This window comes from Scatophagus argus, chromosome 21 (genome assembly GCF_020382885.2).
Source record: "Scatophagus argus isolate fScaArg1 chromosome 21, fScaArg1.pri, whole genome shotgun sequence".
In the NCBI taxonomy this organism is placed as follows: domain Eukaryota; kingdom Metazoa; phylum Chordata; class Actinopteri; family Scatophagidae; genus Scatophagus; species Scatophagus argus.
Window position 1 is genome coordinate 3,090,456 of NC_058513.1, and position 23,842 is coordinate 3,114,297.

Genomic DNA, 23,842 nt, shown 5'->3' on the forward strand with positions numbered 1-23,842 from the left:
GTTATTGTATTCTTGTTCATTTTTAGTGTACTGTTGATGAACTGCAAACGACTTGCAATCTGTCTACAGCCGCACCCCATTATAGCTCATGAAATGATATCTCATTAAAATTATAAATAAATAGTCATTCAAGGTTCTCAAGACCCAGACAGCAGACCACCATATGAATTGGCCAGTGTTTTATTGGTGACAAGTTCCAGTTTCTGGATGATAACACTGTCACCTTGAAAGTTAGCGCTGTGTGGCCAAGAAACGTTAATTCTTACATGTGTTTATTTCCTGCAAAAGAACCCAAAGCTCATTAAATTGGTTCTTAGTGTTCCTGTGGGTTGGATCAGTTTAAGCCCAGTTCAGATGAGGTCATGGTCACTTCTCCTTGTACTTGTATCTAGTCTCTGCATTTTTCATTTTGTTGTTCTAGCAGCTTGTCTCTGTGTGTTTGAGAGAGACAGAGAATGTGATGAATTCTAATCATGCTTCCCTTCGCTACTATTTTTCACGGTGGCAATAAAATGTTTAAACTTGCTCAAAGTTTGGTTGTAAATCCTCCCTCAACATGTGTAGTGGATGACGTACAGGATGAGGCCTGATGTGCACGGGGTGAACACGGAGGTGCAAATCATGCACATTTCACTGTGGCTGTGACAAAACATTTCAAACACAGATCATTTAACTCTCTGCATGTCTGTTTTTGTGTCTCAGTGTGCATGTGGGAATTCCAGTATTGATATTTGGTATATTTAGACCTTTGGCCTCCTCAGGTTGCCTTCTTCTGGAGCTCAGCTGGGTGCTGTAACATCCTTTGGCACCAGGGTGGGAGGGACATGAAGAGGAATCTGCTTAGGGCTCTTAATGTTGAAGTAATATTTCCTCATCCACCACGTGCCATTGCCTTTGAAGTATTATGGTGAGTTCTGAGGGCTGGGCCGGATTGGAAGATGATGGATTCATAGAAAGTGTGTTTTTCATAACACACTGGACACATCTGGTGAACTGTAAAATATTAACAGATTCTCTTCTCTGGAATATCTTAATCTCTCTTGGCATGTGCGACCAGTCAAGACACTACACTAGCCTCTGCTGCTTCGCACCATTCCAGTTAATTTCTGTTGAATGTGCGCTCAAGTGGGTCTGGGACATCTTCCACTGTTTTCACAGCGAAAACTGTTGATGAAACGCCCGTGGCTCGATTCCTCATGTGATTGATGTGGATAAAGGGCGTCAAGCTAAACAGTTTGAAGGAGGGGAATACTAGAAGCACAGCTGCATTGACAAGAGCAGAAACACATCGGCCTGACCGCAGCTCCTCACTTACCCTCTCATACTAATCGCCAAATTCACACGCTTGCTGCAGCCATTTGACACACGCTTGGAGAATGTGTTGAAGCCACACTAAGGAAAATGTTTTGGGTACACATAAACACAAATTATCGGCCTGAATCTCAGCGTAGCATTGCAACAAGGAAATGTACATCACCAAATTGACATCTTGCACACTTGCTGTGCTTGCACAAAATGTGTTTCTGGTGTTTGATTTAGACAGTTTAGACAATTCACAAGAGGAGATAAAGTGAAATAAAACTTAAGAAGTAAATGCAAAGTTCCTCCTAAGCAACAGACATCAGCATCCAAACTGAATAATAAGTTCACCTTCCCTGTGATTTGGAGCTCACATACTGAAGTTTCCTTAAGCTGCTTAAATTTCCTTAAGCTGCATAGAGAACATATTGCTCATTATATTAATAGTTACAAAAAAAGAAACAAAGAAAAATATGTTCTCTAATTTAGTAGTGAAAAATGTGGTTTTCACATATTACAATTCCAAAAATTCAGTTGTTAGTGACTGATTGGCTGAACAGAGTTGCTATAAACAAATACTTAGCAGCTCTCTCAGCATAATGTAACATTATGCATTATAGTTAGTGTAGTTAACCCTGCAGAATGAAACCATTTTTTAAGTTCTAGTTCTTTTCATGATTATATTTTGGGCAAAAAAATGAATTTTAATGATCTGTTTCATCTATTAGATCTGTAAATTGTCTAAAGAAGGCCACAGTTAGACACAAGTGAAGCATTAGCCATGAATCTGATGAGTTTACTCTAAAAAAAAGACGAAGCATGGAATGTTTTACTGTTTAGCTCCAAACCAATAAGGTTTATGACAAGTCAGTTGTCATTTTGTGTCTGCTTTTAAACAGAGGCTCATGAAACTTAATTCAAACTGTAAAATTAGGCAGTGCTGATCAATGCGAGTCAATACTGTGTTGCCATACAATCTGTTTCTTAGCGCAAATGTTTTCAGAAACATATTTTAGTGTGCTGTAGAACTCTAATAGGAGAAAGTTTCTTAATAGACCATTATGTGAGAAGTACTGAGAGGGACTCAGTAGAGCAGAGAGCCCACAGGGAGGGGATGTGACATCATTCTTTGTTCTCTGATTTCAAAATATCATATATTTAACATTTAATATGACCTAAAAATCAACAATAAACAAGATACTTTGCACTAAAGAGAAATGCAGCAAAAAAAGCTCCCGGTCAGGTATATGTTATTTTTAATTTTTATTTTCTTTGATTTGTTTATTAGATTTTTATCATTTTTTTAAACATTCAAAATAAACTCAGATGTATTTCCATATTAAAAAAGTAGCAGTAAACAATGATGCCTCATTATGGTGAACAATATTGGCACCGTTGTGCTGCATGAAAATCCATCAACTAATTAATAAAATTGTAATTAATAGAAGCGGTGACAAAGGCATGACTCTTAACTCTTTACTGATCAATATTCTTTCATGTTGCCTTTCTTTCACAATGTGCAGCAAAAACAGTTATTGTAGCCCTCCTTTGTTTATTTGAAACGTCTGCCATAACTTACAGCAGCTCTGTGTATGCATCAACTGTCACCCGCTGCTTTTAGGGGCCTTCTAGACTAAACCACATTGGTCATAAAATAGGTAAAAGTAACAAAAAATGTTAGGCTTGTTTAATGCAGTTTCAAATGAATAAGCTTAATAATCCCATGTTGTACAATAAATCCCAGAATGAGCTGAAAATACGCCATTTTATCATGTCTTATTGTTTTGTTTACATTCTTAAGCATTGCTGAGCAGCTGATTTTTATTTTTTAGTTCCTTGTCATTGGTGCATTCTTATGGTACATATTTGTGCTAATTCCTTCAGTTATTACCTACTTGAACTTTTAAGTTTGCACAGCGCTATAACACTGTCATCGTTTATAAATCCCGTAAATGGGGGATGAGAAAAGGCCACTGGGCTTTTTTGGAAAGTTCTTCAAAAGCCAGGCTCTGTGTTTACAGGTTGAGAAAGGGCCGGGCTCAGCGATGTGGAGCCTGCAGTCTTTTACAACGTTGTCTTGTCTGTCACTTGACAGTTGACTGCCGTTCAGCTATCCCCTCGCTCAGCAAACAGTCCTGTTATATTTTCCATTCGAAAAATCCTAGGGGTCACCAGTGTGTCTGACTGTTTTGGCTGAAGCCAGATGGGGGTTTTCCTATAAACAAGTGTACAGGCAGTATTTATACAGACTGTGGCACCTGACGCCATAACACTCATGACACTCTGTTTAGTGGCCAAAGTTGCCATAAGTCACTTTAGAGAATTAAGTAAATATTTTCATTATGGCCATGCCATTGTTTATTATAGAATGGCAAAAGTTCTAAATCTTGCCAAATCCTCTGTTAAAAAATCATTTAATAACAACTTGTCTAAAGTGAATGTACATAGAGCTGGTTCCCTTTTCAGCATTCGTAAGTCTATTTAGTTTCAAACAAATCCCGAAACACCACCTGTTTCAACAGCAGTGTGAGTAAAGGCTCAGGTTAGAGCAGACCATTACACAAACCATAGAGTGAAAATGTTGGCTGCTTACTCCTATTTTTGCTACATTCACAGGAGGATAAAAGCATACCTCTGGCCTGTTGAGAGGCACATTGTCTCGCTCAAATACAGTTTGTCACCCATCACAGTTACAGGCTCACATTCCACTCTGCTAAGTATTATCATGCTGCTGGATTAAAGCAGCATGAGGCTTGAGGATGCAGTGTACAGTATCGGATGCTGAAATTATTGGAGATTACCATTTGGCCTGATAATGGTGTGAGGAAAAGTTCAGTCTCAGAGAAAAGCCTTTAAGATAAAAGCATTCCAGAAAAGAATGTTGTTCAGTTAAACTTTTGTCATAAACAAGTGGAGCTGCATTAGAACAGCACTTTAGCTAAGCTAGAAACAGCCAATTATGGTGCTCCCATCAAAATGTGCAAAACAAATGTTATTAATCTTAACTCAAGAAGGAATTATCATAATGAGCTCAGCTGGAGGATCCCCCATATTGATTGCAACATAAATTCACAATCACCAGTTGGACATCCTGGACTAACCCCAATATAAATATTACAGGCCATGAAAGCCTCCCGTAAATTTGGCTCAGCGTCAGCTCGGCTGGTGGTCGCCTACAGGCCCCAGAGAGTGTGAGAGAAGCAGGAAAGAGACAAAAGAAAAGAAAATATACCAGATGTGACCACTCCAATGAATAATTTATCAGTGAAAGATCACCAGGTCTGATGAAGAGATTCAGTAAAGACAAAATGTGTGAATCTTTGGCTCGATATATGAAAAATCTACAAATAGAAAGTGCATTATAATTCACCATGAAATACTGCAATCTATGCTTTGAGTCCAAGTTAAATAAAACAAAAGCTCGATTACAGTAAAGCAGCTCATGAATGCCACGAGAAATCGCTTAATGACATTGTTAGTGCATAAGTATACTATAATAGGAAGTAGTGTTCATATAATTTAACAGTAGGCCTAGTTTCTGCATATTTTTCCTGACTATGTCATTGCCAAATGAATGAGAAGAGATAACCTCAGTTCTTTATGTGCCAGAAGGGACGTCCTTCCCTTTGTCACATTCAGCTTTATAGAAGATCCATCATGCTGTTAAGTTTGCAGTCCACTAAGAGAGTGGATATGTTCACTTTATGAACTTTATGAAGCTTCAAAGTGGCAAACTAGCCTTCAAAAGAGTTAGGTAGTTAGTCTAGCTTGTTCACATTACTAATAAAAAAAACGCTCACCTGTACTTTTAATTGATGTTATTTCAACAGCTGCTTAGTGTCCTGCAGCTTCTGCACACCCACTGCACTCGGTTTGTCCCACTTGTAAGACAAACTCGAGATTGTTTTAGCCATCTCTCTTTCCTGCATCTGGCTGCCATGATGGCAAATTACCAGAATGTCAAAACTCACAGCAATGGGTAGCCCTGTAACCCCTTGACAACGTGGAGTCATGTAAGGAGTGCTCAAATCAGAGGTGGCTGAGATCAGCTGCTTGTGTGGCCAGTGTCTTATCATTTTTCCAATCCAGAGACCACTTTTATTTCCATATGCTGATACTCTTGACTGCTAAGTTCTCATGGAAACCACACTCACCCAGGTCCCACAAGATACATTATATAGACAAAAGTACTGGGACACCTAACCATTACACAAACAGGAAATTTAATGACGTTGCATTCTAAATATACAGACAGCTTTACAACTATAACAGCTTCCACCATTCTGGGAAGGCTTTCCACAAGATTCTGGAGTGTTTCTGGGGGAATATTTGCCCATTCATGCAGAAGAGCAATAGTGTGGTCAGGCACTGATGTTGGACAAAAAGGTCTGGCTCGCAATCTCCGTTCCAGTTCATCCCAAAGGTGTTGGATGGGGTTGTGGTTAGGGTTCTATGTGGGCCAGTCAAGTTCTTCCACAATAAAGTCATCCAACCTTGTCTTTATGGACTTTGATTTGTGCACTGGGGCACAGTCATGCTGGAACAGAAAAGGGTCTTCCCCAAACTGTTAATACAAAGTTGGAAGCATAGCATTGTACAAAATGCCTTGGTGTGCTGAAGCATTAAAATGTCCCTTCACTGGAAGTTAGGGGCCGAGCCCAACCACTGAAAAACAGCCCCATAAAGAGGTGGGCCTGTATACTCTATATAGTGTATGGCATAGAATTGAAGTGGATGTGCTCATTTTTTATTTTTATTTTATATTTTTGCATTTTTTGGATTCTTCTTGTCAGAATGCATCTTAGTTTTTATCTACACAGAAAGATACTTTAACAAAGGTGTTCATTTTTGTACTGATGAGTCAGTTGGGAAAGTGTCATGTTCCTCTAGTTATCTTGCAACATGAAAATACAAGTATCTATATAAAAATGGACAATGTCTCTCCACTTCCTCCCACTGTAAAAAAAAAAAAAAAAATTGAAGCCAAAATATCCTGGTTACAAGTTTTCCCATCTTGCGCTGATGATGTCATTTGGAGCCAGAGTCTGTACAGTCATGATTGGATGGTACAGTTGGAATACTGAGATCCCCCCTGTATAATTACCTGAATCAATCAGAAGTAATGCTCAGTTGTTAACCATGACATGTGAATCCCATTTTAGTACACAAAATAACTAACTAAAACTTTTTAAATAAAATGAACACATATATCAGCATGGTAAGAATTACTAAAATATTTTGTTTTATTTCGACACAGAGGGGTAGGGCTTTATGACCTATACTCCTCCACTCATCAGGGAGTGATCAAGATATTTCGGCTTCAGTTTTGAGGAGCTGTCATCTCGTCTATCTTTATTTACTGTAGAAATGAATTTTAACTTTAGTTCAAACTGAATTATAACACCAAGGGATATACAAGAATTTGAGACTTGACATTTTGAGACATTGTCTCACCATACACTTTCATCACTGAGAAAATCTACAACATGCCTTCTTTAAGTGTGACATCACACAGGCAAGATCTGTAACCGGTAACTCAGACACTGCCAGCTAATAAAGATTAACATGTGGAGGGAGGGGTCATAAACATCCTGAGGCGAGTAACTGTCTGCCCCTCCAGTCACTCCTTAATCTGTGAGTCATTTGAGAGAAGGGCAGATAGTACAACAGGCTTTTGGCCTGGCCGAGACAATCGATAAGAGGACAACTGTTAAGTGGAACCTCCTATCATCTCATCTTGATGGGGCTCCAAGTGCCACGTGTCTTGGCTCTTATTGTGTTGACACAGAGATACAGGCCACCATTCACTCAACACCGTCTCAGATAGCATCAGACTATAACCTGGTTCTTTTGAAGACAGCCATGTTTTCTTTTTTCTCCCCCCCCCCACCCTTTTTCCCTTTCAGTAAATGAACATTTTTCTTCAGTCAATCTTATGCCATCAGATTCACTGATAACTTATCACAGTAGGAATAATAAGAAACATCAAGTTGAACGAAGGCAGGATTGTTGTCCCTGCTTTGTCTGAGGCAGTGTTTTCCTGTGCCTATCTCTACCTATTCCAAGTGGGAGTTGTTGCTGTGGTATAAATTGTCAGAGTGGGTCCCATCTGTGTCTGGGTGGGCTCTGGGTTGGCTTTTAAGACAGGCCCATCAGTTAAGGCTTCATTAAAGAGGTTCCCCCGATGCTCCACAGAGGAGTCCCAGCCTCCTCTAGCCTTTTAACAGACTATGATTTACTGTGACTGTTGTCTTATTTCTGAGGCGAAAGCACTGGTTTGTTATTGTTTGCCCGGCTGATGTTTATGTACAGTAAAGCGTGCAACCCCTTTTTGTTCCTCCAGCCACACGACATGTAATCTTTGTGTCAAGATATGGCCTGAGTAGATGCAGTGTCTTCAGTGTTGTTTCCTAGAAGAGGCGAGTCGAATCCCAGAAAACTGCAAGGGCATCCTTAAGGGCTTTCAGGCGATAACACACACCGTTATGTAGCCATGTTGAAGAGCTTTGGCAAAACAGGCTATGAACAGCTGGTTGTTTCAAAGTCAACTTTATTGTCAATTTTGCCATCTGTGCAGCACATACAGAGGATTGAAATTTGCAATAGTGTTACTCTGAGACCCACAGTGTTTCTAACTTGCGCAGCTTTGTGGACTTTGATTCTTTACTGGTAGAGAAACAAAAGAGTCTCCCCTAAATTTAAGGAGGATTTGAATCCTAGATTTGGGTTTTGGGTTAACAACCATCTTGGCAGTTAATGGAGGCAGACATTACGAACGTGGGCAGATACCCAGCTAGCCTGCTGAGTCTGGGCCGCCTTTGGCCTACATATGGCTGCCAGATTTGACTAGTTTTTTTTACCTTTTGATTTTTGGCAGACTGAAAATCACCTTGAGTTAGCAGCACTCTGAAAAGCTTTTGGCTGGTGGAATCAGCCAAATCTGGCAATCTGGAAGATTATTATGTATCATTCATCATGAGTGATCATGACTGTTGGGCCATAATATTTTGGCTAGCTGTGAAGAAAGTGAAGAAGTGATGAGGAAGGATTAATTACTCATTTCACATGACTCTATGGAAAGTAAGTGCCTTACCTAACGTAATACTCGGCAGTAAAACAAACACGTTTTAATTACTTTACTTTCATCACTCCACTTACACATGTAGAAGTAAAAAATGACACACTGTGGTTTAGCAAACAGTCAGCCTGCAGTTTAAAGGAGCATCTTAAGACCATCCAACAGCTAGCTTAGCCTTAGGTACTGCACATAGCTCTCTAGAAGCCCTGACCTTAGCTGTGAGATTCACACGCTTTCCAACTCTAAATGAACGTAGGTGCACTTACCCATGTCTGTATGTGAGTAAGACAACTTTGCAGTTACAGAGAATTGCGTTCCTCTTCATTTGATAGAAGCTAACAGCCTCCCTCAACCTCCATCCCCCACGTCAAGCTAACACATCCTGAAATAATCTGAATTAAGTGATGAGTTAATGCCCAACGCTGGTCATGATGTTCTGCTCATCACCACCATTGCTGCACTCTTCAGCGTATGGCCTTGATGATGGCTGCCCTTACGGTAGGAGGCGCAAGTGATTTAGCCAAATGTGGCCAATTTTGCAGGTTCTTGATCTGTATCCAATCAAAGCATCCAGTCAGCTAACAATCACTCGCACACCCTTGAACATAAGTGAACATTTTTAGAGGCTATTGGTCAAGTTTAAAAATTATCTCTCACTATCACTGTGTCACTGCTTTGCTCCAGCAGCTTTCAGGCAGCTAAAACCAACTGGTTAAAGTAAATGGTTATTCTAAATCATGCGAATGAATGTAATTAGATGACATGATTTTTGAATGTTTATCTTTATATCTTTATCTATAGCACTGGTAGTGGTTTTGCTGGGATCTTAATTGAGCTGGGATGCCCTAAGCACATATTTATATTCTAGAATATAAGTCTATGGTGTTTGATTCAAAATACTATTCTTCTTGTTGCAAAGATTATTCAGTAAAACTGTAGCCTTGATAACATCCTAACTTTCTGGAGAAGCCTTTTTTATAAGGTGTTGCATACATTTGTGGGAGTTTTATTGTCCTGTAAGCATATGAGTGCTTCTCCAAACAGAGCTTATTAAAGAAAACAGCAATGTATGTTTGCAGTGCCCTATGGTGCAGGCCTCAGGAGGTGATGTATGGAGCGTAGTCAGGCTGCACAGAAGACTTGGCTTGTCTGGGATCTGAGTAAGAGGTTCATTTTTCACATCGACACCTTGTGGGGGCTCTCTAAGCTACTGAATCCACAGAGTAGATGTGTTTAATATTTGTTCAGGAGGTAGGAACGTCTGTTCTTTGTAAATTGTGTAAATTGATAAGTTGGCAGCAGTGGAGGATGGTGGCGGCTGACGGAGGGATGCATCAGTGCGGTTGAAAGCGGGCTTAAAGCTCTGTAAACAAACAGACGCACCCTGCTGTCTGCCTGAGCTGAGATGGACCTCTGAAAAGAAACAATACAAAATCTGGAACTCGTGTTGTATTCTGCGTTAACACTAACATGGCTTTACTCCAGCTCCCTGCACAACGGAGGATTTTTCATATGCAAACATTCAAACGACTGTTTGCTGTGTCTTTCATGCTAGTTCAAACTCAATTAATGTTGGCTCTCAAACTGTTGCAGCTGACTGAGGTGGTAGCCAGAGTCAAGTGCTCTCACTGAGATGACTATGCTCCTTCACTGTGTCTCTTTCTCTTTGAAAGGGGACTTGAGGTGACCCGAGAAGAGATGTCATCTAGCAGAGATTGAAGTGTGGGCCATGAATGCTGTGAAATGCTCTGAGGTCCTGGTCAATGGTCCAGAGGACAGACATTGTCCTGGACACCTGCAGAGGTCTTCACAGGGTCATAGAGATGTTGGACAGCTGGCAGAGAGGAGAAACAATGGACTGAAGAAGCACCTGCCATCAAAAGAGTGCCAGAATGGTAAGTTCAGATGATACTTATATTCTTTTCTTTTTAAGTGCAAGCATTCAGTGGGCTGACCTTGTGGTTCTTCAAAGCTGCTTCATTTGTTAATCTTTGAAAACGTTGCCATGAACAACATTGCATTAAAAAAATGATTATAGAATGACAATACCACCATTAAGTCTCAGTGCTGATCAACTGATTATACTCCTAGGATTAGCTGACGTGCTGCAGACTATACTTAAACTGCGACTGCTCCACCTCTGAGGGATGGGGTCTTACTACTCTGGCATTCAGAACAGCCTTTATTGTTCTGCTTGAGAAATACTTCTTGTGTTTTTGTCTATGTGTGCTCCTCTAACAAGTTTGTAATGTGGCACTTACATCCAGAGTTCAGCAATGTTCAAAACAAAACCTGCTGGTTGTGACAAGGTTGTTGTCATCTCAGCCTGGTCAACCCACTTATTTTTTTTTTAATGATATGTATACATTTTCTGAGCTCTAACTTTGTTGCTTATTAGGTGATACATATCTGCTGTTGCACAGAAATACATAGAATTTGAAATAAAGAAGCAACGATACCCAACCAAAATCTCTCATAAAGCAGAAGAAACTTTAGATATTGAATTGTTACATTTGCGAAATCTTAAACTTCCAGCAAACCGAGTTTATTGATCTTAGTCATATGATTGACCCCAATTAAGAACATAACGTGAGTACATTCATGTAACATGGGATTGGGTTTCCAGTGGTTACACACAGAGCCATGAGCAATGTTCAGACAGATATTTACTGCTAAACAAAAACAACAAGAAACAGATAAACAAATAAAAATGTTCAGTTTGGCTTGGAAAAAAGGTAAGACAGAAATACAGTAAGCAACAAATGGCCACAACATACAGTCTACACAGGGTTACAGTAGTGCAAAGAATGCCAGAGTAGAAATGGTATGGATAAGTTAGCATTAAAGATTTTTTGATTTAAATGTTTTGTTTAACTTATTCTATTATATATAAAGATTTTATTCTGTGTTTGGTTTAAGGGTGCCAGTCGATGTCAAGAACTAATAAAGTAATTTGTATCTTATCAAAAGTGACAATTTTAGCAACAATTTTTCACTGGTACCTCTAAGCAAAGGAATCATTCCAGCGTGAAAATGAGTTCGCTGTGCGTCTGCAAATGTCTTGGTCATTATCCAGCTAGTTGTGAAAAAGCTCTACTTTTGTGTAAGAACTCCTTGTTGTCTTGGACAATTACAATTTCACAACAGTGGTGTCCTTCAGATGACTGATGAAGTTGTCTAAATAACATTATTGTTTTATTATCTTTAGAAGAGGCTTCAAAACCAAATCACAAATATTATTTTAGCCAACATACAGCACGCAAACAGGTAAACATGCAAGTCGCACATATTTCCCAAAAAAGTCCCGATAAAACAAGGTTGCTTGAACATTTTTTTTAATCCGTCCAGTGATTAATGCATTCTGAAATATCTCTGCTTTTAAGCTTCACAGGCCAAATCAACCTGGCTTAAATGCCAGTCGCATCACAGGGCTGAAGGTGAAAATATCCAAGGAATCCTGTGATTTAAATTGGTATTTTTAGACTGATGTATCCCTGTGGATTCTCAGAATAGTGAGAACAACGCAGCATTTCCCTCTGCACTCCAAAGTTTTCCATGATGTCATGTGAGGTGGGGGAGTGAGAGTAGTTGAAGAGACAGATGAACGTGAACTGGAATCTCCTCAAATTCAGCCATTCATTTAATTGCCTTATTCCTCAAATGGGCTAATAGACGTCAGGGACAAGAGAAACAAAACATGTGAGGACGAGGAGCCCAGTCTGCGGCTCCTCGTCCTCCTGCCAAAGACTAGATGACAGGCTCCAAACACAACTGAAAGATAAGACTGTTGCTGACATAGTGACCTTTTCCTCGTTTATTGGTTAGGAGTACAGTAGAAAAGCAGCACCCCATTCAAATCTTACAAGCAGCTCATTAAGTTAACAGAGGCTCGTCATTACTGTTGACTATATCGATATTAAAGTTTTAAAGCTTAAATTTGAAATAAATATCCTGATTTAATACTGATATAGTGTACAATATTAGGTTTAAATTGAAGAACTGTATTGAAGTTATTAGGCTGGGGAATCTGGGCCTCCTCAGTTACTATTTGCTTTGGACTCTTCCCCTTGACTTTCTTCTAGGTCAAGGTCCTAGTGTGGCACACAAGGTTAGGTTAAACACTGACAGTTTGAGAAATAAACTTTCCCATTACTCAACACACTGTTTTTTTTTAAAAAAAAAAGTTTCTTGTGCTGGCTCTATGTACAGTATATATATGCCTATTATGTGTGATTGAATTAATTGAAACGTGGGAACTATTTGTGTGTCGTGGGCACCCAAGAGCATTTTAAGCACTCGGTGAAGTGAAACATGAACTATCCTTTTTCTGATACTTCCCTGTTAAGATTTGTGATAAGCAGACAATAAGGTAGTTGAACTTACACATAGTTCATATTCTGTAGGCTAATTCCAGGATTTTTAGATTCAATATATTCAAATTTGACTATTTCTTAATGGAAGCATAAATAGATTAAAAAAAGTAAATAGTAATAGTAATAGCTTCTCCACCAGAACTGTATTTCTGGCAATTTGAAGTACCTATTTGCATACTGAGAATTAAAATTTACAGAAAATAATAACCTGACTCTGTAAATGAGTATTTTTACAATCCTGGCTGCTGCCCTGTGTGTTGAACACTTATCATAAGTTTTTCTATAGATAGCCTGTCACCAGTGACTTACTTGTATATTAAGTTAAGCAAATGTTTTTCAAATGTTTATTTCAAGTCAACCAGCTCAACTGTACAATGTAGAAGATGTACAGTATCTATGTCTGACCTTGTCAAAGTGGGGAATGATGATAAAGTATAGGCTCGAGTAGATGCTGGGAGCAGTGCAGCAGTGGAGGCAGGTGTCACAGCGAGGGACAGCATAGCTTTCAGGTGTGGTGAATGTATATTACAGCTAGATCTGTTAGTTTCAAAAAAAGTTCAAAAGTTCAAAAAAAATGGCCAACATATCAATCCCAACAGGGATAAACTAAAAACATCTGATAATATCTGCTGTATACTGCCAATTTCAGAACAACCCATTCAGCAATACATAGAAACCCACGCAAAACCATAAAATACACTATTACCAAAATGTTTGTGTCTTTGTGAGTCAGCGTCACATAGAGAGAGATGAAGGCTTTGGAACAGTAACAAAGGATGAGTTCAGACTGAGCACAGAGGAGTTTCAGGCTTTGTCAGAAAGTAAACGTGCTGAGTGCTCATGTGTCATCACAGTGACGTCTTCTTTCTGAGGTGCTTCAAATGGAGGATCCTTATTTCATTAGTCACCACCGTGTTGTAACTGAAATAAAGTGCCTCGTGTGAGGGTTGGAATGCGAGAGATTCAGTTTTATTTTTCTGTTTCGTTAGTATGCTTTTATAACCAGTATCCAGTGATAATGACAGTACATTTCCTTACTATAAGATTCCTAGAGCTTTATAAGAGTCCACATGATGGCATCATTAACACAATTTTGCCATTAGAGGTGTTACCACTGTACTGCTGCCCACTTACACGTTGAAGGCCTGCCCCTTTTTTGGCAATATTCCTCAATATATGGTTTCATATTTCCATGTTCATGACGTGTTTTAGACGCAATGAAAAAATTCCTTTGAAAGTAACTTCCAGTAAAAGTCATCAATGATTTTAAACTTATCCTTAATTTAAGATCTTTCTCTGATTGATCAGTTTGTCCCTGAAATAAGTCTGTAATCTCATTTTGGCCTAACACAAGTTGCAGAAAACATGCAATCAGACTTCATTGGCCTTACATCAGAGATATTGATTGGGTAGCGCACCGATTACTAAGTTGAAGGTGGCCCTGCGCCACTGTAATTCCTCTCTGGGTTTAACATGAAAACGGATTAACATGATACAAATCTGGGCAATGCTCTTTTCACTTAGTCATATGAGAGGGGAGGAGAGATTTGAGTGGGTAAGAGGGTTGTTTGGCAGCTCAGAACTCTCTAACACCTGCAGTGAAAACAACTCGTACTGCTCCAGTCTGGCTTTTCGTGCAGCACCTTTTCCCTGCAAGCCGAGATGGATTCCACACTGATTTGATGGTGGCTGGAGTTAGGCAGATTACTCTCATCTGGAGAAGATTAGTCAGTGATGCTGATAGACATGATCAACCCAGCACTTTATCAATTAATGCAGTTTAACATCAGCTCTGTACTGCTCGCTTGTTGTTTATGTAGCGCTGTGCCCCTAAAGTGACTTTCATTTTCATCAGGGGATATTAACTTAGCTTTCTGATTATAGACAATCATATATTGCACGACAGCTCTAACTCGATGCCTGTGGTTAAAATTTGAACTTTTAGTTCAGTAGAAAAAAGGGTTTAAATGGATGTAATGAACAGATATTACTGTGGACATGATAAGAACAGCCTGTTCTGTAAATACAGAGAGACAAATATGTTTGCCTTTCCTTCCTAATTATCAAAAGCATTTTCTGCAGACCTGCCAGGCGTTCTATCTTAGCCACGATCAGCATAAAACCTCTACACCATAACAAAAACCTGTGTTTTTTTGCATTAGGCAACAGGTGGAACGTGTGCAGATACATTTTTCCTGCTGTTGTTTTTAGTTCCTAATTGATCCGTGAAATTGCTCATATGTTCATCCATCATCTGAACGAGGCTGAGAGCAACAGGCCCCGAGTCGGGAATCAGTTGATGGATAGAACATTTCTGAGGGCAAATATTACCTCAGTCCACACGAGCAGTAAACAGATTTATTATTTATCAAACCAGTCTGTGTGATGTGATGAAAAACCAAATGGGAGAGCATGAAATGAATGTGTATTCAATAGGAAGGTTTAAAAAAAAAACAGAAACCCAGGGACTGTGTTTGTAGTGCTGCCCCAGGTTTGTAATTGGTTTCATATTTAGTTGTACCACAGTAAAACTTATTGAAAGGTATACCAGGGTTCTGTGAACTCAGACACATAAATAAATCTTTGTTGCCTTTGTTGCAAAAATGCAAGGCACCTCTTCATGCCAAGTGCTCTGTTGACTGGACATTGATTGCTGATATATATATATATATATATATTTTTTTTTTTTTTTGGAAGCTTTGAAATATGTCTGGGCCAAGTGCTGTTCACCTATCTGGAATGTACAGTTGAAATTGCTGTGCGGCTAACATAAATACAGGCCACGGCTGTTGTAGTGCAGAGAGATGGCAGGCCCTTGTGTGGAGTGCAAGCAGCTCTTAGTCACAGGCTCTTCCAGTGAAGTCAAAGGTGGTCATGTTAGTTTTTATTTTGATAAATCTGTAAGTGTGTGTGTGTGTGTGTGTTCTGCTCCTGCCTTCGATCACTGACAAGTAATTAAGAATATGAAGTCACCACTGAAAACACATGACTGTGTCTGTGATACTTGATGACAAACCAGCTGCTTGTTGGATGCTTACACCTCCCAGAGAGCACTTCACCGTGTAACATTTCTCTGCTCAGGTATGGAGCCCCACAGTGACGATAAATAAGTGATCAGCAAATAAACAATCATATTGTAAAATATATTTTTATTGGAGTAAGTTTCATAAAAGCATATTTTCCAATGACATTTCTGTCACTAGTCACAGCCCTCCTGCCTGGCTTACAGTGGTGTCTTTATATTAACACCATATATAACTACAACCCTGATTGAAAAAAAGTTGAGACAGTGTGTAAAACAGAATGTGACAAGCCTCAAAAGGCTAAGTCATTCACGAGCAACTGCTGCCAGTAAACTTTTTACTTTGTATATAATGTCCTAACTGTTTTGGAATTACGGTTGTATTGTAAAAGTGGTAACTGGTAGTAACAAACCCACAGAGTTATCATCTGCCTTTGCGGTTTCCCTCGGATCTATCATGCTTTATAGTAACATTATTGATTTGGATCATTCATGTTTTCAGCAGCAGCAAGCAGCAGATTTTGATCACAAAACTAGACACTCACCTGCTGCACCAAAGAACAGGCAAAGTTAGCAACTAGCTGTTGAACATAGGGGAGAAAGAGCCGGACATCCCTGTCAGGAGTGGGCGGAGACCAAAAATAGAGCTAAAAGAGAGCAATATTGGACTTACATTCCTGTTACTTAGAAACACAACCCCATGATGTGTTCATAATTTGTTGCTGCTACATCAAAGTGGCCAAAAAATTTTGTTTAGCAAGCTCAACAACTGCTTTCATATGTAGCAGTGTGCTAGGACAATGATACCAAGCAAGTTTCATGTTGACACAGTACACACCCACAGTGAATGACCTCTTTTTATTTAGCTTAGCAGGGCCTCTAGCATGCATATGTAGGCATCAAGGTAGCTTAACAAAAGCAGCTTGCTAATTAATGGAAAGATCATTTAATTCTAAATTTATTTCTCAGAGAAAAATTCAGTCTCATCACTTTGATGCTGACTGATAATCAAAGCTCAGAAGCTGTCCTTACTAATTAGCCAGTTAAGTAGATAGCATTTGTAGCCTTTTTTTTTTTTAGCTAAATGAAAGCTAATGGTTGTAGTCAGTGTCTGTTCACTGTACAATAACAAACATGTAATGTAAATCAAATGAGAATGAATAATTTAAGTTTCACAAATTAACTACAGTGTATTATGAAATGTGAATATTTTTTGAATATTAAATACTAATATTAATGCTCCATATTTAGGCAGCAGGAGAAATGACATTGTATAAACTCATCAGCTGACTCACATTAGGACAGTTTTTGGAGAGGGAGTAGATGTTATTATGATTTCATGGCTTTTATTATTATGAAAGGGATTTTCAGATTTGAAGCTACTGTCCACTGGAAACAAAAACTCAGCTGGGCAGCTATTAAACTTTCCGTGATTGTCGCTAATATGCTCTGTGGATATGAGCAAGGACAAATGTAATATAGAGGGAATTAAAGGGCTTACTTCAGAAGCCTCCATTCAAAGTTTTCATTATTCGTTACAGTCTTCATGAAGGCAGGCAATTAAAGGAGTGTCCTCTATCATCTGTCACCGCAGATACCAACCATATTTATTATGAAAGCCTTAAAAGCTTCTCTGGAATTAATGTGGATGCACACACATACTGGGATAGACCGGAAAAACAAAGTCCATACAGTTTATCATATAGACCATATCTTCAGAGGTATCTGTAATCAGTGCAGTGCCACAGGATTTAGCTCTCTTAAGTTAAGAACAACACTGACAGTGATCTAATCTCTGGTCCTCTGTAATAATTCATTCATCAGCTGTTAGTCAAAGAGATAAAGACCATCTAGGATTATCTATCTCTCCAAAACTCCGGAAAAGATTAGGTCATTGCATCCAGCGGGCTATTTTTAGAGCCCTTTAACAGTGGCATATTAAACAAAACGCTTAGAAATTCAATTAAGAAACCACTCGCCCACAATGACCTGAAAATAACCCAGAGTTATTCTAAAACAAAGGCTCTGCCGACCAGCCGCTGTGCCGCCTCACATGTGGTTTGGAAACAGGAGTGCTTAAAACCACAGAATCTTAGGGGCTGCAGAGATTAATGAAGAGTTTCTTTTTCCAGGTGTTGTATTGTGGATACAAGAGCTTTGGGCGGTGAATTTTTACCAAGGGGAGAAATCCTCACGGTAGAAATGAAAACAGTAACACAATATACAGCTCTGATCCGGCTCATGGCTTAGATGCAAGAGCAGGAGCACATTCCAGACCCAGGAGAAAAGACAGCTTCAGATCATACTCCGATATCGATCACATGTATGGCGTTTATGTGAATGGGGGCTCAAAACAATCTGTGCCATATATTCCCACAGGAGCTACTTGAGTTTATGAAGAAGTTTTCACAATCCCTTATCCCCCATTCAAACCTTTTAAGAACACTGACACCCTGACATAAATATTAATAAAAGAGACATCTTAGTCCACCCTATAACTTTTTTACATACTGATCTGTCATCATGAGCGCTTCCCTTGGCTGTTAGTCATCTGCTGTTGCTTTCATTGGCACTGCTTAAAGCTGCCACATGCCTTTTTGATTTTTATGTAAAATGATTCGCAGCCTAACTGTATTTTCAGCCTAAGTGACAAAGTGGGGCTGCAGCAGTGAAAAGTGGTTAGTTCCTGCAGCTCGATTTGTCATTTTGGCACAAGTTTAATGAGATTAATTATTGAAAGACTAACTAAACACTACTGTTGCATTCAGCTTTTTTAATGTAAAGCAGAGGTGTGGATTTAACTCTAAAGTCAAATCCAGGTTACGTGGATCCCCCAGGGACTGACAAAATCTTATTAATATAATAATAAAACAGTTTAATTGTTTTTGTTTTGTGGTAACTTATATCTGGAAAGTAACAAGTAATTTAATTTATCACATAACCGTAGTAGATTACAATACAAGTACAATATTGCCCACTGAATTGTGATGGAGTGGAAGTATGAAGCAGCAGAAAGTGGAAATACTCAAGTAAACAATAACTCAAAATTGTTCTTAGGTACAGAACTTGAGTAAATGTACTGCCCATCTCCAGTATGCAGGACTGATGAACAAGTGCATGCTGTGTGCTGATACTACATCATATCTGTGATGACATTCAGACCTTTCACCTCTCAGTTACATTTGCAGCTGCTTCAAGAGCAAAAATGCAGGCTGCCACTTTGCTTTTGTGAGCCTAATTTAAACTGCAGTTGCAGATCTTGAAAATATCACACTAAAGCCTTTCTGCTCATATTGCTCTCTTCAAATTCAACCAATAACCCAAATAACACACTGATGAAAAAGAGAATTTGGATCAGCCAAGTACAATAGGTCCTGCTTCTAATAACTGTGATCCCAGTCATGTATCAAGGTACACAATACCAGCAGAGGAGGGTTGCATGCAAGGTGAAATCATTCTCAGCTCTGTTCCACCTTGTTCTCTCAACCATCTTCATGTGTTGTGAATAATAAAAAAGAAGAATTCATTTTACGGTTTTACTAGTCAGCAACCCAGGTATGCATTTGTCAAAATAGGGGGAAAGTTAGAACCATATGTTAATTTGAATAGGAGGCACATGGTTGTGATTAGGGCCATGCTGCGGATGATAGAAACACACACTGGGCTGTACTTGGGGAGAACACAGTGGACAGAACAACACTGACTCAAGTCAGAATAAAAACATTTATAAGATCTAAAGGATTCATTTTAATGAAGAGGCTGATGGACAGGCTTACTGGGGTCACATATGCTGTGTTTATGAGCGGATCAGTATGGTGATGGACAGAGCAGAATCTCCAAACAAAGAGCAAATTTTCCATAAATTAGAATGTAATTTATTTTACTACTTCCCTCTCAGTATGTGGGCTTATTTGAGCTGAGTTCTTCTCTCATAGAGTCCTTGTAATGCAGTGTTTTTGAGGTGTTATTCATTTCAAATGTAAGGTTTTTGTCAAAGCCAAACCTTTAACAGGTGTTGGAAGAAAAACATCAGCTTTTTGTTAAGACTGTTGTTTTGTTGATTGAGAAATGTAATGTGCATCTCCTAAAGAGCAAAATGGAAAAATGAGAACAAGCACATAGCTTGTCAGATGGCGAGTTTACAATAACAAGTCGTCATGCCTCATATTCAGTAAACACCACATTTTTGTGATGTTGGCTTATGAGTAACGAGACCATACACAGCAAAATGATGTGTGCTTAATTAAGCTGAGGCTTAAGTGCACTGACTGTCATCCTAACTGTGATGGAAAAAGGGTAAAGGTTGATGGAAAGCATGTAGAAACCAGTGTGACCCGTGGTTCCTTCTCACGAAAAAAAAAAAAAGTCACATTAACGTCCCATCAAGTGTAACTTTTAAGCCCACTGGTGAAGCCGAAGCTTCCTAAAACCAACACACAGTTGTGTGGAATGCTTGCCAGGTCAGATGTACTTGAACCACCGCAGACAATGGAAATGACTGCTTCCTCTACTGCACACCACTATGATCACCGCCTCTCTTGACAGTGCCCTGCAGGAGCAGAAGCCAGAGAGCGCACACTGCACTGAACTAGTAATTTTGAAATTTTAACATATCATATCATATTTTCAAATTGTTGCAGACAAAACAAGTCAAGGAATTGAATTTATATCCTATACTTTGTGCATCAACAGAACTAAAGGCTATAGTGAATTAAAGAAAATACTGTTAGACTGGAATCCTAACTGCTCTTCAGTCAATCAGTTATTCTAAGAAGGATAAAAAATATCTGTCTATCTATAGTTATCTATTGATTAACTACAGTCTTCAACGCTACCTGGTAGCCTACATGTGTGCTTATCACATTGTTGCCAAGTGTTTTCACCTTTCCTTTTTCACATATAGCTATGCTGTTACCCTCAGGGCACACACAAAGGGCACAAATTCATTCTGGTTGTGCAGAAAACACAACATTGAAATGGCACTGCTCAAAATAACATTCTAATGCATGCAGAACACCTGCAGATAAAGGTGAATATTACATGTCAGTTTTACTTGACCTATCTGCCACTTTAACTGATCTGGTGTGGTATCTTTTGCAGTGCACAAAAACAATCGTCCTCACACTTCTCTGACAGACACTTCAATGGTGACATTAACAATTGCATGTCTTTCTCCTCTCCTGTGCAGAATCACTCAAGGGTTAATCCTTGCACCTATCCTGTTTTCATTTAATATGCTCCTTTAGGTCATCTGTTTAGGGCCTCCAGTGGTATTTCTTACCTGCTATGCTGATGACATGAAACTTTATATCTCCTTTAAACCTCAATAATTTTATTTTAACTGAAGTCAGGTTCACCACAGTATTAGTTCCCTTGTTAGCAACAGCAAACACCTCTAAGAGTCCTGGTAATCTGTCACTAAGCTCGTTCATTCTAGTGCTGCTAAAATCAAACCTATACTATCAGTCAAAAACATTTCCTCATTTAGACTACTGTGACTTCCACTTTACTTACATTACTCAGTTCGTTCTTGCCCATCTTCAGTTGGTCCAAATTGCTTTTAAGAAAAGCTAACAAAAGCTAGGCTCCTGCATATACAGCACAGTTGTTCAGCCCCTAACTGCTGGCCTCTTTAATCTGCATCTGATCAATTCCTTTTCTCAGTTCCCTGTTCCTATTTTGAATCTAGCTCTTCTTTGCAGTTGTAGCTACTAAACAGCCTTTCTTATTCCATCAGATCTGCTGAATCTGTTGTTTGTTTTAAGTGGCTGTATAGCTATGCATGTATTTATACTTGGATTAGTATGTCTGTATTTTATCCTATATGTGGAGTACTGTATAGTAGTAGTAGTGTAGTGTCCTTTATTTGCCAATAGTATTAATCGATAAGCCTCACTATGTGATTCTGGCCTTTGTCCTGTTCTTGATATGTTGTTCATTAAAGTGTGGAACAGCGAATCCATCAAATGTTACCTCCAAATGTCTCCTAAATGCTGCCTTTCCCAAAGGCCAAGTATAACATGGCACAGAGGATCATATTTTCAAAGGTTTCAGCTGACATACCAGGAGCTATGGGAATCAGCTTCAGCAAAAACAACTTTTATTTTGATATCATGCTCAGGCCAATTGTATGGAGATCTTATCAGGGGTCAAGTATGTGTTCATTACAGATGTTCTTCAATTAACGCTCAGGACAGCAATCTAGTCTGATCATTCTCTGTTTATGTATATTGTACTTCATTTTCAATACACCTTGGAAATTTCATTAAAATGAAGAAGAGCTACAACAGGTATCTGGCTTTTGATCCACTGTTTGCTTTGGTTTGATGTAGACAGCTGTCGAATGATACTAAGCATTGTGCTAGTTGGCTTTACTGTGAAATTACAAACTGGAAAGACTGAGCTAAGAGAAACTTTGTATCTAATAAGAAGGGGAGAATGGGGTTAAAGGAGTGCATTTTATATTTTATGTTAATACAGAAAAATAAATATGTACTTATGTCAAACTATATTTTGTCTATTTATGGAGCCTGTAGGACAAAATGTAAGACACCAGTTGTTTCAGTAGAGCCTTCCCAGCATACTTGCCCATACCCTCTATGAGCAGCAGAGATGAGCAGTCTTCTTCCTTGTCAAAACCTGGTGCCTACATTACCCAGAGCGCAACCTGACTCTCAACAGATCGATTAGAGATTTATGAGTGCAATGTTAGCACGTTGCGTCAAGCAATTATGTTTTTGTTTCGTTTGTCCACTCATCCCATTTATTGAACATGATATCTCAGGGAGATTCCTCTTGAGGGAATGCCTTCAAATTTAATACAAACATCCACATGGACTCAATTCAGTTTGGTCAATTTGCTAATTATGACAATATCAAAAATACAAAACCATCTTCAGATTTTATTTGAAGCATGCTTCAGCTCTACTCTTACTTGCAACTGAATAAAAGGCATGCAACATCCAGCACTGGCACCAAAAATTGGTAAAGGAAATTAGTTAGGTTAGGTTCAGAATTGTCTAGTAGCTCAAGTTCACATGTATTTATCTTCACATATACATCACAGTAAGTCATACTTTTCCTGGCTTTTTTCTCCAACTATGCAACTGTTTCTTTCTTCAAATTTATGATCATTTTATTCACTTTCCATGTCATTATCTTTTTTATCCACATGTCTATCACCAATATCTACATTCACTCTTTATGACTGGATATTTTCTCATGAGTCTGGTAAATTGTAATATATCACATGATCTCTTCATTCTCTGTAAATAACATACCTACAGTCGCCAGGTAGTAGCTCCACACCCTCTACACCATCCTGTCTCCTGTCTTCCTGGTATGTGGCCAGTGGCTGATGTGATCTCTGACCTGCGGAGTCTGAGCCAACAGCAGACCTCTCCAGAGAATTTCAGGCAGCCATCCCCACAGGCCATGAGTGTTCCCGTCTCTGACAGACAGGAATGATAAGAGTCGCCAGGCAGCACGTTCCCAATCGCCATGCAGCCAAATCCTGCAGTACAATACAAGGTCACACTCGCAAAGGGCTTTCACCCCAGTCTCAGTCTGCTCATTTTTCCCAGTAGAATTTTTGACATCCTGCACATGTCCCTGCAGGTCAACTTTAACGTAAGCATTTACAAACCAGTGAAGGTGATACATACAGAATTTAATTTAAAAAAAAAGTGTTCATGAATTAAATGAAATTATGAACACTCAGAAGCCCCGAAAGAAATATTCCTGTTATCTCTTTCACTGCTGGCCTGATTATTGAAAAGATAGAGATAACACAAATGACCTCTCTGTTGTGTTTGGTTTCTCCAATTTGCTGTCTTCTGCCTCCTCGTCTGACATGCCGGTTGCTGTCTGCTTCAGCGAGTTGTTTATTTGACAAATTGCGCCCTTGGACATGTCAAGAAGCCCAAACATTCACGAGCCGTCAGTCAAGCTGATGAACAGTTGTGGGGAGCAGTAGACAGTTTGAGGACTTGTGTGAAGTATGCAGAGAGTGAAAGTCAGAAACTCAGCACGAGGTGCTGAGGTGTCTCCCATCACACGTACCTACAGAAC

The 23,842-nt window shown here is 39.2% G+C and overlaps 1 protein-coding gene across 12 annotated transcripts in view; it reads left to right on the plus strand.

The window, feature by feature from the left end:
• Positions 1 to 23,842, plus strand: part of myocd (myocardin) — a 106,029-nt gene that overhangs the window by 43,431 nt on the left and 38,756 nt on the right. For 10 of the 12 annotated variants that reach the window (XM_046377229.1, XM_046377230.1, XM_046377228.1 and 7 more), the window contains exon 3: positions 10,051 to 10,272. In XM_046377229.1, the coding sequence (XP_046233185.1) occupies positions 10,107 to 10,272 (166 nt within the window). In that variant the 5' untranslated portion in view covers positions 10,051 to 10,106. Of the gene's footprint in view, positions 1 to 10,050; positions 10,273 to 12,944; positions 13,260 to 23,842 lie in introns of those variants that run through there. The other 2 variants (XM_046377239.1, XM_046377242.1) reach the window with 2 other exon arrangements.